The sequence below is a fragment of the Somniosus microcephalus genome, chromosome 14 (genome assembly GCF_052327205.1).
Source record: "Somniosus microcephalus isolate GS21.2 chromosome 14, FLI_Smic_1.0, whole genome shotgun sequence".
Lineage (NCBI taxonomy): Eukaryota > Metazoa > Chordata > Chondrichthyes > Squaliformes > Somniosidae > Somniosus > Somniosus microcephalus.
In genome coordinates, this window is record NC_141000.1 from 7,247,824 (window position 1) to 7,262,445 (window position 14,622).

General features: G+C 42.9%; 1 protein-coding gene across 1 annotated transcript in view; it reads right to left on the reverse strand.

The window, feature by feature from the left end:
• Window positions 1–1,924: 1,924 nt before the first annotated feature.
• LOC147107303 (superoxide dismutase [Cu-Zn]-like) overlaps window positions 1,925–14,622 on the reverse strand; it is a 39,202-nt gene continuing 26,504 nt past the window's right edge. The window contains exon 5 of the mRNA XM_086006194.1: window positions 1,925–2,292. Within this exon, the coding sequence (XP_085862320.1) occupies window positions 2,173–2,292 (120 nt within the window). The 3' untranslated portion in view covers window positions 1,925–2,172. The remainder of the gene's footprint in view (window positions 2,293–14,622) is intronic.

Sequence of the window (14,622 nt, forward strand, 5' to 3'; positions counted from 1 at the left end):
ATCACATCCCAACTACTAGCCCGCTGCAGCAGCGCCAGGATACAGCCAAAAAGAACAAGCCCCGTGAATCAGATATATTGTTACATTATATCTGTCTGTCCACGGTCAAGTGCTGGCCAAGGAGCAAATCTGACATCATAATGTGGGCAGCACTTGGATACAATGCATTTGTAAATTTTAAAAAAATCAATGCTTTAAAATCACTATCATTTTGTACATACATACTTGAAGGATTCCCGTTTAGTAAATGTCGCCGTAGCTATATTGTAATTCATTGTCAGAAGTTCCTGGTATAGTTATCAATAAAAGGGGGCAATAATAATTTAGATGGGGGGTCCGTGATTACTAATCCATTTGAAAAGGGGTCCTTCAACCAAAAGAGTTTTCAGCAGCAGATGAGTTAAGGCAGGGGTGGAGTCGAGCAATGTTCCAGAGATGGAAATAGGTGGTCTTAATGATGGCGCGAATGTGTAGTTGGAAGCTCATCTCGGGGTCAAATATGATACCAAGGTTGTGAACAGTCTAGTTCAACCTCAGACAATTGCCAGGGAGAGGGATGGAGTTGCTGGCTAGGGAACGAAGACAATGGCTTCGGTCTTCCCAATATTTAGTTGGAGGAAATTTCTGCTCATTCAGAACAGGATTGAGGTCCCATCATTGGTAACCTGGCGGATTTCGGATGGCAATTACGTCAGGCGCATGGAGCACCTGCACACTGTCCAGCAACAACATGCAAATAAGGCACAACTTTGACACCCAAAACCTTAACTCCTCTGTTCTCTCCACGGATACTGGCTGATCTGCAGAGCGTTTCCACCATTTTACGTTACGATTTCTGCCCTTATACTGCTCCCGTTACCTGAAGTCAAGGACACTATGAAATAGGTTGTTTCAGTTGTCAAGTTGCTCGGAGTAAAAGGGTAAATGCTGACTGGTGTTGATGCTAACTTCTGCCGGCAACGACAAACTGCTGTGTTTTGGAACCCTGAAATTCTTCTTTAAAAATAAACAGTTTTTGGGGTAGTCAACCTGAGCACCAAGGCGATGGCCCTACATTATGATTACAATACTTCAGGCAAGCATATCCCTGCACCCCACCCCCTGTACTGATTCCATCAAAGCTTCAGAAGTCTTCATCAGGAGCAGTGTATCAAGAGGTTAAGCTTGTAATATGCTGCACATGGACCTCCACACCACCTCCAAAATTCCAACCAATTTCCATGTGACAGTAATGGAAATAACAGCCATCATTTTGTCTTTCCCACCACCGCCACCCCCAGATGATGCCTGATCTCCCTACCATCCAAAATGGTCTCCTGCTCTCCTTCCTGCAAAAAAATCAAATATAAAGGGAGGCCAAGTAGAATCCCCATTTTGGAGAAGGGACTGGTTCCATCTTACCTAACAAAGGTGTATCCCTGATGCACTGAAGTACAAAAGGTTGCTCAAATCTTACTGCAGCAATGTTTATCAGGCCTATTCTCCAAGTTGCAAGTTGTTGACTGTTACTTCAAACATTGAATACTTTTAAAATGCAGCCTTCAAGTTAAGAGGACCCAATTTATAAAAGCCTGACCCAGACCTGATAACAGTGAAAACAAAAGCAAGTTGTAGGTCCCAAAGACATCACCTGTCCTGGATCGGCACTGAAGCGATTTAGGAGGTGCAATGAAGCACCACCGAATCAGGGGACAATGTAATGGGTCTGTGCCCATCTTTCCTCTGCTGTGTGCCAGAAAATTGATGAACTTGGGTCGTTCCTTAAAGGGAAATTGGCCTCACTGAGCTGCCAACCATAGTAGCGGACAAAGGTAAAGCAGACGATCTACATAAATCTGTGAGAAATACCACAGGAGATCTACTTACCAAATTAATTAGTAATGTTAAACTGGTACAGCAACATAAATAGTGCATTCAAAAAGACTTCAATAATCAACTTTAATGACATTTGGTAAATGAACAAGGTTACAATTTTTGCATTACAACAGCATATATCTCTTCAAAATAAATTGAAACAAAACATTAAAGCTGTACAAGAGCAATTTTCTATGCATTGTGCTACATTGGTAAATGTTAAATACAATTTTAAACAGTATTTACTAACATTGGACTGCCTACTTAGGTTTGCAAAATTGTGTTGCTGGTTAGATTTGTGCTACAGTATAACTTTCTTCAATTGGCAATAACCTCAGCTATTCCAATGACTCCCCAGGCTAAACCTGTTGTTGCGTTCCCTGTTATAAGGCTCTCTTCATTTTCACCCTTTCCCAGATCATCTTCCTCTGCCTGAATCTTTAAAGAGTAACAATGTCAGTATCTATCCTGAAAAAAGATCAAAGATTCCTCTTTGCCAGCTAGAAGAATAGCATATGAAATGAGTTTAAGCATTCTTAAGGACCATTAAAATCAGTTACAGTATTAGCGATTTCCACTGATAAATTCCCAGATTTTCTTTAGGTGGTGAATTAAAAAAAAAAATCCTCCCAAATTTGAGGGGGAAAATCCGAAATTCCCTATTGTTTTCTTACCAAAAAAGTTGCGATGTCAGCATTCGCACTTAGCGTGCTATACTAATATCATGGACCCAATCTTCGGCAGGAAAAGAAAGAAAGGTTGTGCAAGTTAGATTTTTTTTTTAAGGAAACTCGGATCTTCTTTAGGTACTGCTAAAAGAACTGTATTCTTTATACTTCAGGAAATGTCAGTCTTTCATTCCTAGTTAAGATATGGAGCACAGACAGCAGTGTACTAATTGTTACCACAAAGATAGTCCCCCTCAAGATTGAGGTCATCAATTAAAAGCTGACTCAGGTCACACCCCAAGACACTGTTTATTAAAAGCAAGATTGCAACAGCTCCAGTGTATAGTATCCAACAATTTTTATTATCCCACCATCACAGTAGCATTAAGTGGCCGGCGACACAACGACAAACATAGGTTTTTCAATTTTACAATTAATAAAAACTATTTAGGGGTTAACGACCTGGTGAATTTGATGGCGAGCCCTATAAAAGTTATGCTTATCAACTATGTAAATAATTGTGGGTTGTCATTTAGCTTGACTATAGCTTTTTAAAGGAATAAAAACAGAAAATGCTGGAGAAACTCAGCAGGTCAGGCAGCATCTGTGAAGAGAGAAACAGAGTTAACGTTTCAGGTCGATGACCTTTTATCAGAACTGGAAAAAAGCAGGAAATGGAACAGATTTTTAAGCAAGTGAAGAGGCTGGGAAAGGGGGGAGGGGATGAAGGAACAAAAGGGAAGGTCTGTGATAGGACGGAAGGCGGAACAGGTTAAGAGACATTAAGAGATATTCAAGGCAAATGGAGATGGTAATGGGACAGGTTAAGAAACAAAGGATGGCTCTAGATGAAGTGTAAATTGCGCTGGCAGAATGAAAGACAGCTGCCGTGTGGGGGAGAAGAAAAAAAGACAAAGAGTGTGGATAAAAATATATATATATAATAGGGGCCGAGGTTATGATCTGAAATTGTTGAACTCTATGTTGAGTCCGGAAGGCTGTAAAGTGCCTAATCGAAAGATGAGGTGCTGTTCCTCGAGCTTACGCTGTGCTTCCGTGGAACAATGCAAGAGGCCGAGGACGGTGAGGTCCGAGTGGGAATGGAACGGTGAATTGAAATGACAGGCGACCGGAAGCTCGGGGTCCCCTTACGGACTGAACGGAGGTGTTCCGCAAAGCGGTCACCCAATCTGCGTTTGGTCTCCCCAATGTAGAGGAGACCGCATCGTGAGCAGCGAATACAGTATACTAAGTTGCAAGAAGTACAAGTAAATCGCTGTTTCACCTGGAAGGGGTGTTTGGGGCCCTGGACAGTGAGACGGGGGGAGGTATAAGGGCATGTGTTGCATCTCCTGCGCTTGCACAGGAGCTTTTTAAAGGACTTTGCTTGCTTTCTTGAGTTTCAACAATGTTCAAAATAAAAACTAATTCCCTTAATATTTACCCAGGTTTTTTGGAGTTCCATTTTTCCTACTGATTTTCTCCCTATTATTACACTAAAAATAAAACCTAAAATAAGACTTATGATCCTTAGGAATTCATAACTTAATTCGATTTAGCACTCGCTGACAGCAGAAAACTGCCTATAAGGGTTGCTGTGACAAAAAAATAAGCATTTTTTTCCTATGTTGTATTATGTAATTTCTTTTTCTTTTGTCTCAGTACATGCAAGGTTAAAAACCCAAGTTCACTTACAGCAAAGGGTTCAGCCCATTCAATAAAAAACAGATCTGGATACAAGGTGTACACTATCGCACAGAGTCAAGATCTACCCCATGTGTGTTAAACATTTATCCAGTGTCAAGTGTTGGTAGAGCGCAGGTGATTGAAAATACATTGGATTAACATTTACACCACATTACAACCATATTTGAACAAACATACTGTACGCCTTCTGTCACTTCCAACAGAAAATCCCAGAAGCACGGAGAACTGTTAAGAGTGGCTCCCAAAGAATGTCCTGCCACATTCTGGGGCTCAAGTTCAATCCTTTGACATTACTGTTTACCTTGCCAGCATGGGTTGCTAGTCTCCACCTTTAAATTCAAAGTTATTTAAAGTGACCCACTGCACTTTTCAAATTACTTTTTGGTACCTTTGCTGGTCTATTTTTTAAGCCTACTTCTGTGACAGAATGGTTTTGGTGCACCCATTCCTTTGACAAGCTACTTAGACAATGAATATCCCTAAAGGAATCCTTCCTCCAAAATGTATGGATAAAGAGGATAACCAGCCAGGTTAGACTGCATCAGAGGAGGACCAACTGCATATAGAGGCAAAAGTGGACTTAGGGGAGGAACAATATGCAGAGGCTATGATTCACCAGGAAGTTATACCATATGCTGAAAGCTGACTTACAGCAAATTCTAAGGTAGGCACATCATTTCAACAGTGAACTTTTGAACCCGAGACTTAGGGTGACACAGGGGATATCAGAAAATCAATCTTCAGTCTACAGATGTATTAAGCAGATGACTATGCATTGTTTACCATAGCTAGAAACTTCAGCACTTTCCCCATGAACAAATTACAACATTGGGTAAGGTCATCGGGTTTTTATTTTCAAATAGTAGGTGTTCCCATTGTACTCATATAGCTCTAAGTACTCGTAGGCACAATAATGTTGCATTCATTAACTTCAAGGCCTACCACTCCAACAATGTCCAGCTCATTTGTAACCATTTGTGCAGGATCATGCAAATCAAAGCCCGTTTTCCCTGCAGCAATCATGGAAGCCTTTATTTTAAGGTAATCCATGCTCCAATATTTGCCCAACCAAAAAACATGCAAGACTGACTACTAAAAGACCCAGGCTGGCTCATGGCGGCTGCTCACACCAACTGCGCACAACTATAATGAGGTGAATGACAGCCATCATCAAGCATATTAAGGGCAGACAAATTGGGGCATTTCACAATACAGTCCACTCTCATGCATCATCGCTGCTTGTTGCATGCTCCACAACTTCCCAGTACAACGATCAATCAACAGGGACCAGCCTGAGGAGAATTGCAACAAACATCAGCAAGTAAACAATGTACAGAAGGCAGAGGCGGAGTTACAACTGGTAAACCTCCTTTGCTATCATTAGAGTCATTCACCAAGCTTGCAGAATAGAGCTTATCTGTATGATTTGATAATGTTTTAAATGTAATGCTTTTCTTAAAATTACTATGATATATAATAATGTATGTTAGAAGCATAAAACCTCTGTTACAATATGTATAACCTTAGTTAAAAAGGCACAAGGCTGAGAAGCAAAGCATGATGGTAAATTATGCCAACTTGATGTAATTCTGTAAAATGGTCTGTTAGGTAAACAAGGAGATAGTGGGGAACAAGAAATTCAGCAACATTGCAAAAGATAAGGGGCTGGAGACAGTCACCACTCCCTATCTTCTCAAAAGTGCAGAGCCAGCTAAATAATGAGCTGATTAAAAAGCAAAAAGACAACTGTGAGAACTTAGTGTGAAGGTTGTTCTCAGATAAGGATAGCTTGGTATGAGGAGTGAGAGAATGACTGAAATAACAGATACCAGACAGTTAATGAAGGCCACGTAGGCACAGGGGAGAAAAAGTTATAAATGAACAGTTATTGAACACTGAAGGCAGCGCAAAACCAGAGGAAGAGAAAACTTCAGTCAACAGAACACAGCAAGAAACCAGAGGAAGAGAAAACTTCAGTCAACAGAACACAGCAAGACTGAGAAAAGAGACCGTGCCGCAGTCACTCGGTGGGCACACTACTGGAGGTTCGAGGAATGGATTGTGACTATCATCTTGTTAAGTATTACTTCTTTGTACTAGATGTAAAGTGCTTAATAAATCTGTTATACTTATACACAGGATACCTGCACCAGGAGTAGTTTGTTATAGTCACGACAATTTAAATATAAATTACGGATCTTACTGATCTCACAATCTTACAAGCTCATTGAGCAGACCTTCAAATAATGACCCCTACATCAAATGCACGAATAGTACTCCCTACACCTTCACTATGACTTCAACAAATGAGCCTTCACGTACATTTATTTCACCTACTACCTAACTGCCAGATACCATTCCTGTCACTGCTGATACAGTATAAAAACATAAGAATTAGGAGGAGTAGGCTATACGGCCCCTCGAGCCTGCTCCGTCATTCAATAACATCATGGCTGATCTTCAACCTCAACTCCACTTTCCCTCCCAATCACCATATTCCTTGATTCCCCTAGAGTCCAAAATGGATGTCCAACTGATGTGTTTTAGAATATAATCTAGTACTTCGTCTACATGCTCTTCCACTGGCAGGGTTTTATGTTGTGACTGGCTGCTAGATGTCTGTGACAGGCTCATGGGCGTGAGATGACCTTTAACCTCTGCAGGTCTTAAAAGGGCCCAGCTGTAGTCTATGCCACTTCCTCGGGAGCAGTCTGGTTCATCTGCTTTCTTCTGCATGTAGAATCATCAGAAGGAGTGGACGAGAAAATCCATGTGTTGTCATCATCCAAGAGTGTATCATCAGTGCCTTTTCTGTCTGACACCAACGTACGAAAAATGATGGACCACCTAACCTTGGTGGTGGGAAAATCATTGGAAAGAATTCTGAAGGACAGGATAAATCTTCATTTAGAAAGACACAGATTAATCAAGGATAGTCAGCACGGATTTGTTAAGGGAAGGTCGTGTCTGACAAACTTGATTGAATTTTTTGAGGAGGGTAGATGAGGGTAGTGTGTTTGCTGTAGTGTATATGGACTTTAGCAAGGCTTTTGATAAGGTACCACATGGCAGACTGGTCACGAAGTTAAAAGCCCATGGGATCCAGGGCAAAGTGTCAAGTTGGATTCAAAACTGGCTCGGAGACAGGAAGCAGAGGGCAATGGCTGCTGGGTGTTTTTGTGACTGGAAGGCTGTTTCCAGTGGGGTTCCGCAGGGCTCAGTACTAGGTCCCTTGCTTTTTGTGGTATATATCAATGATCTAGACTTGAATATATGGGGTACGATTAAGAAGTTTGCAGATGATACTAAAATTGGCTGTGTGGTTGATACTGAAGAAGGAAGCTGTAGACTGCAGGAAGATATCAATAAATTGGTCAGGTGGGCAAACAGTGGCAAATGGAATTCAATCCGGAGAAGTGTAAGTTAATGCATTTGGGGAGGGCTAACAAGGAAAGGGAATACACATTAAATGGTAGGACACTGAGTAGTGTAGAGGAACAAAGGGACCTTGGAGTGCATGTCCACAGATCCCTGAAGGTAGCAGGCCAAGTAAATAAGGTGGTTAAGAAGGCATACGGAATGCTTGCCTTTATTAGCCATGGCATAGAATACAAGAGCAGGGGGGTTATGCTTCAACTGTATAAAACACTAGTTAGGCCTCAGCTAGAGTACTGCGTGCAGTTCTGGTCACCACATTACAGGAAAGATGTGATTGCACTAGAGAGGGTACAGAGGAGATTTACAAGGATGTTGCCGGGAGTAGAGAATCCTAGCTATGAGGAAAGACTAGATAGGCTGGGTCTGTTTTCCTTGGAACAGAGGAGGCTGAGGGGAGACCTTATTGAGGTGTATAAAATTATGAGGGGCATAGATAATGTGGATAGAAAGGACCTATTTCCCTTAGCAGAGGGGTCAAAAACCAGGGGACACAGATTTTAAGTAATTGGTGGAAGGTTTAGAGGAGATTTGAGGGGAAATTTCTTCACCCAGAGGGCTGTGGGGGTCTGGAACTCACTGCCTGAAAGGGTGGTAGAGGCAGGAACCCTAACCACATTTAAAAAGTACTTGGATGTGCACTTGGGATGCTCTAACCTGCAGGGTACGGACCAAGAGCTGGGAAGTGGGATTAGGCTGGATCGCTCTTTGTTGGCCGGCGCGGACATGATGGGCCGAAATGGCCTCCTTTCGTGCTGTAACTTTCTATGATTCTATGAAAAAACCTACTGGTCCATCTAGCCTGTCTCATAATGTGATTACTAATGCATCACAATACATACAATCCCCACCCTACCATACCATGTAATCTCCTGGAGAGGCGAAAAAAGATAAAAACCCAGGCCAATTAGAGGGGGAAAAAATCCGCAAAATTCCTCTCCAACTTAATTAGGCAATTGAAACTGGTCCAGGAGATTACTCTGGCTCTGATTAACGTTATACGGTACCATCCTCTTGTATGAGGTGATCACTGCCTCAGCCAGAAACAGGTCCAGCTCTCTCGAGAAGGATTCCAGCGAATCAGCGTTCACCGCATGAGCCGGCAGCCTGTATCCATTATTCTCTAGGAAAAGAACCACCTCCTAACATCTAACCTAGTTGTACCTTTACATAACTTGAGAGTGTGACCCCTGGTCCACCCTAACCTATTTAGTTGAAATGAACTGCCTACATCAACAATCTAATACCGTCATCATCTTACAAACCTCGATCAAAGCACCCCATAGGCTACACTTCTCTAAAGTCATCCTCATCTTCTCTAGAGACCTAGCTCGTTGAGCCTATCTTGATAACTAAGATACTTTAAACTGGGAATGTAGCCCTCCTACTGGGCACTGTCACGTCATGCCTGCCGATTTATGTGACAGCAAATCTGATGGCAGCAGTGACATTGTTAGAGCTTTTATCAATTGCTCTCTACATGCCAAATCTATCCAAGGTGGTCATGGCTCTGTGTTGCACATCGGTCGCCAAGGTCTTTAAGACAAAAGTCTAATTATTCACAAGAGATGCCAAGACTGGCCTTGGAGCTAACTGTTATGGGGATGGGGGATGGGGAAATCACTGCAGATATCCCTGGAGTTGACACACACTCCATAGCATGTCTATTCCATGCAGCAATAGAGTACACATGCATGCTGTGTACTCTGTAAAGTTGTGCTTGACACATTCTCCAATGACTGCAGCAAACTTTAATGCTTAGAAAGTATCTTTATTTTAAAAGCAGTTGCCAAGATCCAGATCCCTATCCTCATCAGTGAAGTACAAATGAGGGAGGACCTGCTGGACAGCAGGTTCCGGCTCCTCCTCTGCCACCACATGCTGTGCATCATCCAGTGCATTCTCCTCAACCTCACACTCAATATTACCCACAGTGGATGTGCTTAAGCTGTTGCTTTGCATGATTTGAGTGAGGGAGACATATGCTGTGAAGTATTAGCATCCTCCAGTTCCTGGATACCACCGCAGTTTCATGTGGTACAAAAAGACAAGTAAATTTTACAATGCTGATACTTCAGATATAGCCTTCCAATGAACATCTGCCATGGAAGTGTGCTTCAGTATATTACTTGGCTCATGAGTGAATGAATAAATGAAGAGATACAACAGGGCAGAAGTTTCATACAAACTACGAGCTGGAGCTGGGGTTCCTAATTCCCACTCTCCTACTTCCTCCATGGGTTCCTGAATCTCTTAGGCAACCTCCTCAAAAGGATGAGGACAGAAGTTCTCCCATGTGGGCTCTCTCCCTCTTCCTTTAGAGTATAAGGGGTTGAAAAAAGTATTTTTCCAGGATGACCTACAAGGGTAGTCATGTTTCAGCATCCATAGCAGGTGAAATTATATAAATATGCATTATGCAGGTACAGTTGATGGAAGGGTCTGTCAGAGTGAAACGCAGTTGAGAATGCAAGGGTAGAACACTTAGTGGGGCAGGGAGCTGCTGTGAAGTGTAACCTGCTGCAGAATGGGAATTCATGGGAAGTACACCAAGATGCTGTGGATGGGAGGTAACTCCACTCATTATGTATATTTAATACATAGCATTGATATAAGGTTATTGTTGGGTCTTCTACCTCAACACAATTGGGGAGGTAATTATTTTGCAGCACTGCGACAAGGTCTACTGAATAATGTAGTTGGCAATGTGCTGCCATCTCCTTGCAGGCAGTCAGCCACCTGTCTCAGTACCCGATGAACATCTGCAAAATGGAGCTTATTCCTCAGGAAATACCTTGACTATCCCCATCAGTATAACAAGGCTCCCTGGTCCTGGAACATGTACTTGTGGACATGCCTGCCTGTATTTTTGTCATTTTCAATGATTTACCTTTACTAACAGAAACAGATGTGTCCATTTAAACTGCTGAATGTTTTTAAAAGGAGTCTACACACTAATAGTCAGGCATGTACCAATAGTGCAACACGTGGCTCACGTCATACCGGAGGCAACACACAAAAATCAGGGCTGGGATGTCTAGAGACCCTTTGAAAATGGCAAAATATGTTGACATGCTAATATTCTTCCCAATAACTATTCTTGTAAATCATCCATAAACAATTTGCTAGAATGTGCCTCATTAAATTGCTTTGTAAATAACATTTTTATGTAACTTTGATTAGGACAGAAATAGGTGGCCAGTATGGCCCCAATTTCACAATATGAGCAATTGGCACGTTAGCCCTGTTAGCCACACGCACTGGGGTCGGGGGGTGGCAGTGGACATCAGAGTCCTTCTGGTTGCCTTAAAAAAAACTAAAATAATTTCAATATTTGTTAGGATTACAATGGTTTTGTAAAGTTTGTGAGGAGTTGTTCCTTGTCTACTAGGTTAGATATCTAAGAGTTCATTCAGAATACAGAAGGCATTTGAGAAAGTGCCAGGTATGAGGTTTTTCAAAGTAGATTGATGTTCTACTGGTTGAATTGAGAACTGGTTTGCCAATAAAATGTAGAACTTATGATGAATGGAAAAATGTTGCCGGAAAGCAGTTGACTTTTGGCAGGGATCGATTCTGGGTCACCCGTCTACATACAAGAGATACTAATTTCCTTCAAACAAATCTGAACCAATTAAGCAGAGCAGCTAAAGAAGGCAGATGGATTTTAATGTAGAAGTTTAAAATAATGTGCATTAGAATGGTAAATGTGAAACTTATGCATATAATGAATTGATACTATTTTGGATGGTCCCTTTGCAAAGAGTAAAAGGGAGTAGTACAGGAAACTTTTTTTTATCCGGCACCGACGGCCGGTTCATCAAAAATTCCGGATAACCGAAAGCTATAGTAAAAGATACGGAGAGCTGAGAGCTCCGTATAAAGCAACAAACCCTGTTGCTTAGCAACAAGTGCAGAACAATGGCCACAAGTTCCAAGCGTCTCTGTAGCTTAGCAACAGCTGCAGCCACACCCTTGCACAGCAACAGATCGAGGAAGGCAAGTACAATATGAAGTAAAACTTACCTGAACATACTCCTGAATTTTGCCGGTTAACCGAGATTTCCGGTTATTTAGGTGCCAGTAAATCGAAAGTTTCCTGTATTTGGGTGTGATTATTAACATTCATTGAAACAATCAATCAAGGGGGCGCGGTTAGATAAATGCAAGTTATTTCTTTCTATTCTGCTTCACAAGGCTGATAAAGTAAACAGGTGCATTGCAAGAGCATTTGACTATTAGTCAAAATTGTTTTAACCTTGTATGATACATCACTCAGAATATTGTGTGTAATTTTAAGTGCCTTGACTTCAAAAGGATGTTAATAGTTTAGGCAGAGCTCACAGTATTGAACCGGTTTTCATTGGAAAGATGATAATTTAACAGGAGACACAATTCAGACCTGGACAGTGGCATGGATAATGTGAATGTAAACATGTTACAGTATTTAACATTGACTATAATTACAAAACCAAAGGATAGAAGTACAAAATTAGCAAGCCTCAAATAAAACTGGAAATTATAATGGGAGATGTTCCTGCTTGGACAGAAAATCATGAGCTGGGAATGTGCAATCCCATTAAGTACTCCTGCATATGGTGGTACCACTGAAGCAGAAAATCTCATAATTTCTTTCCCACTCCTAAAGTAGTGAATATGTGGAATAGACTACCAGCATTCCATAAAATAGAATTGAGAAATATGTTTAAAGATTGAGAATTACAAGGATAAGGATCAACACAGATGATCAACTACTTCATACACCACAGTGGTTCATGCGCGGCTTGCACCACGAATGGGCAATATGTGGTATGTAAAACAATCAGATTGTAAGACTGCATTAATAGTCTAGAGCTTTGCTTCTACAATGGCTCAGCTGGTAAAGGCATTGTAACTAATCATACAGAACAAGGGGTCCTAAGTTCAATACCTAGTCTGTACTGAGTTAGTTCATCTCAACTGGTGCGATAGAAGGGGTGGTACAATTGACCTCACTGCCCCTAAATTCGGGAGGTTAACATAAGCTATGATTTCCAGTCCTAACATCTATCTAGTGATTCTTACTGAAGCAAGCACCTGCTGAGCCTCAGGTGGGGACAAGATTGAGTTTGGCTGCAAATAGCTTGTCAACACTCAATATGTAGGTTCACATATAAACAGAGGGCTCCTGATACCTGTGGAAATAAATGTAATCTGGTCAATCACCATGCTCATTTTATAATTCCCACAATATCTGCATAATTAGTAAATATTTTGTTCAGCTGTGAAGTGCACAAAGCTTTGGCAAAATGGCCCAAGAAGATTTTGCTATGCCTGCTTTGCAAAGCAAAAAAGAGATCCTCTTAACCTGACTGAAATGCACAGTGCCCTGATCTGAAACTTGTACTGCTACCTCGCATGCTCAAATGAACGAACCTACCACTCACAAGTTAGCTACTCAGGTCAAGATGGCTCCTGGGCTGGCAGCTCCCTAGGGAGCTCCTTTACTGTGCAACTCTATCCTTGCTCATCCGTTGCCATACTTTGCCCTTTCTCCTCCAATCTCCTCTCTTCCACTGTTTAAATTCCCCATGGCACTAATAATGGGTGCATTTTAGCCCTAACTACAACTTCAAGCAGCAAATTTAAAGTTACCTGGTCCCACTGCCCATGCTTGCTCTTTGTTTTCATCAGTGAGCACTGGATCTTTGCTCAAATTTGGCTTTCAAGTTCCTGGACTTCTCTAGACATCAAGACTAAGCTATTCCGTTGGACTACACCGCAAGGCTCAGCTGCTATGACTCTGATCTTCTATTCAGTTGCTTAAGTTTTAAGTTTTAACTCTACAGGGATCGCGAGGGGAGCTCGGGGCTCACAGGCACAAATACAAAAAAAACTGATGGTTTCCACTAACCTCCCCCCGGTTAACCTTCACCAGAATATTGGTGCTAATTTGATCTTGTGAAAGACATCATTCATGTCCGAGGCCGGGACCCTGGAGCGAGGGTGGGGCCCAGGGAAGGTGCAGCGTGGACCAGCAGCGGGGTCGGGGCCCAGGGAAGGTGCAGCGTGGACCAGCAGCGGGGTTGGGGCCCAGGAAATGTGCAGCGTGGACCAGCAGCAGGGTCGGGGCCCAGGGAAGGTGCAGCGTGGACCAGCAGCGGGGTCGGGGCCCAGGGAAGGTGCAGCGTGGACCAGCAGCAGGGTCGGGGCCCAGGGAAGGTGCAGCGTGGACCAGCAGCGGGGTCGGGGCCCAGGGAATGTGCAGCGTGGACCAGCAGCAGGGTCGGGGCCCAGGGAAGGTGCAGCGTGGACCAGCAGCGGGGTCGGGGCCCAGGGAAGGTGCAGCGTGGACCAGCAGCGGGGTCGGGGCCCAGGGAAGGTGCGGCGTGGACCAGCAGCAGGGTCGGGGCCCAGGGTAGGTGCAGCATAGGCCAACAGCGAGGTTGGGAGGACCTCACTGCACCCTATGAAACCCAGGCAGAGAGGTCCTGCAGGAAAGAGGGAGGAGGACAGAGTGTGTGTGTGTGTGTGTGTGTGTGTGTGTGTGTGTGTGTGTGTGTGTGTGTGCGCTAGGCCGATGTAGCAGAGCCTGGTCTCCAATCGTCTTGGATCCCCTTGCCATTGGACCAAGACCTTGCTCTGTCAAGCCCGTGTGGTAGCTGGTGTGCAACAGCCACCCCACGTTAAAAGAATTCACGCACAGGCATCTTCCACCCTTTAAAATTTTCTAAGTCATCCTCGGTTCCGCCTAAGAAGAAGCTACTCAAAATATGGAGAGGGTGAAGATACAAGTGTTAGCTTTAAAATATAAAACAAAATTATGATAAAACAAAAATGATTACATTTGCAGCCGACTTGACTTGACTGGATGGGATGGACAACAGTCGGGCTGCTGTCTTCAACAGAGTAAAAAGATTAAGATGCATTTTAGATAGAAGATTTTTCCAACAGGCATGAGTTTCCTACTGGGTAACCA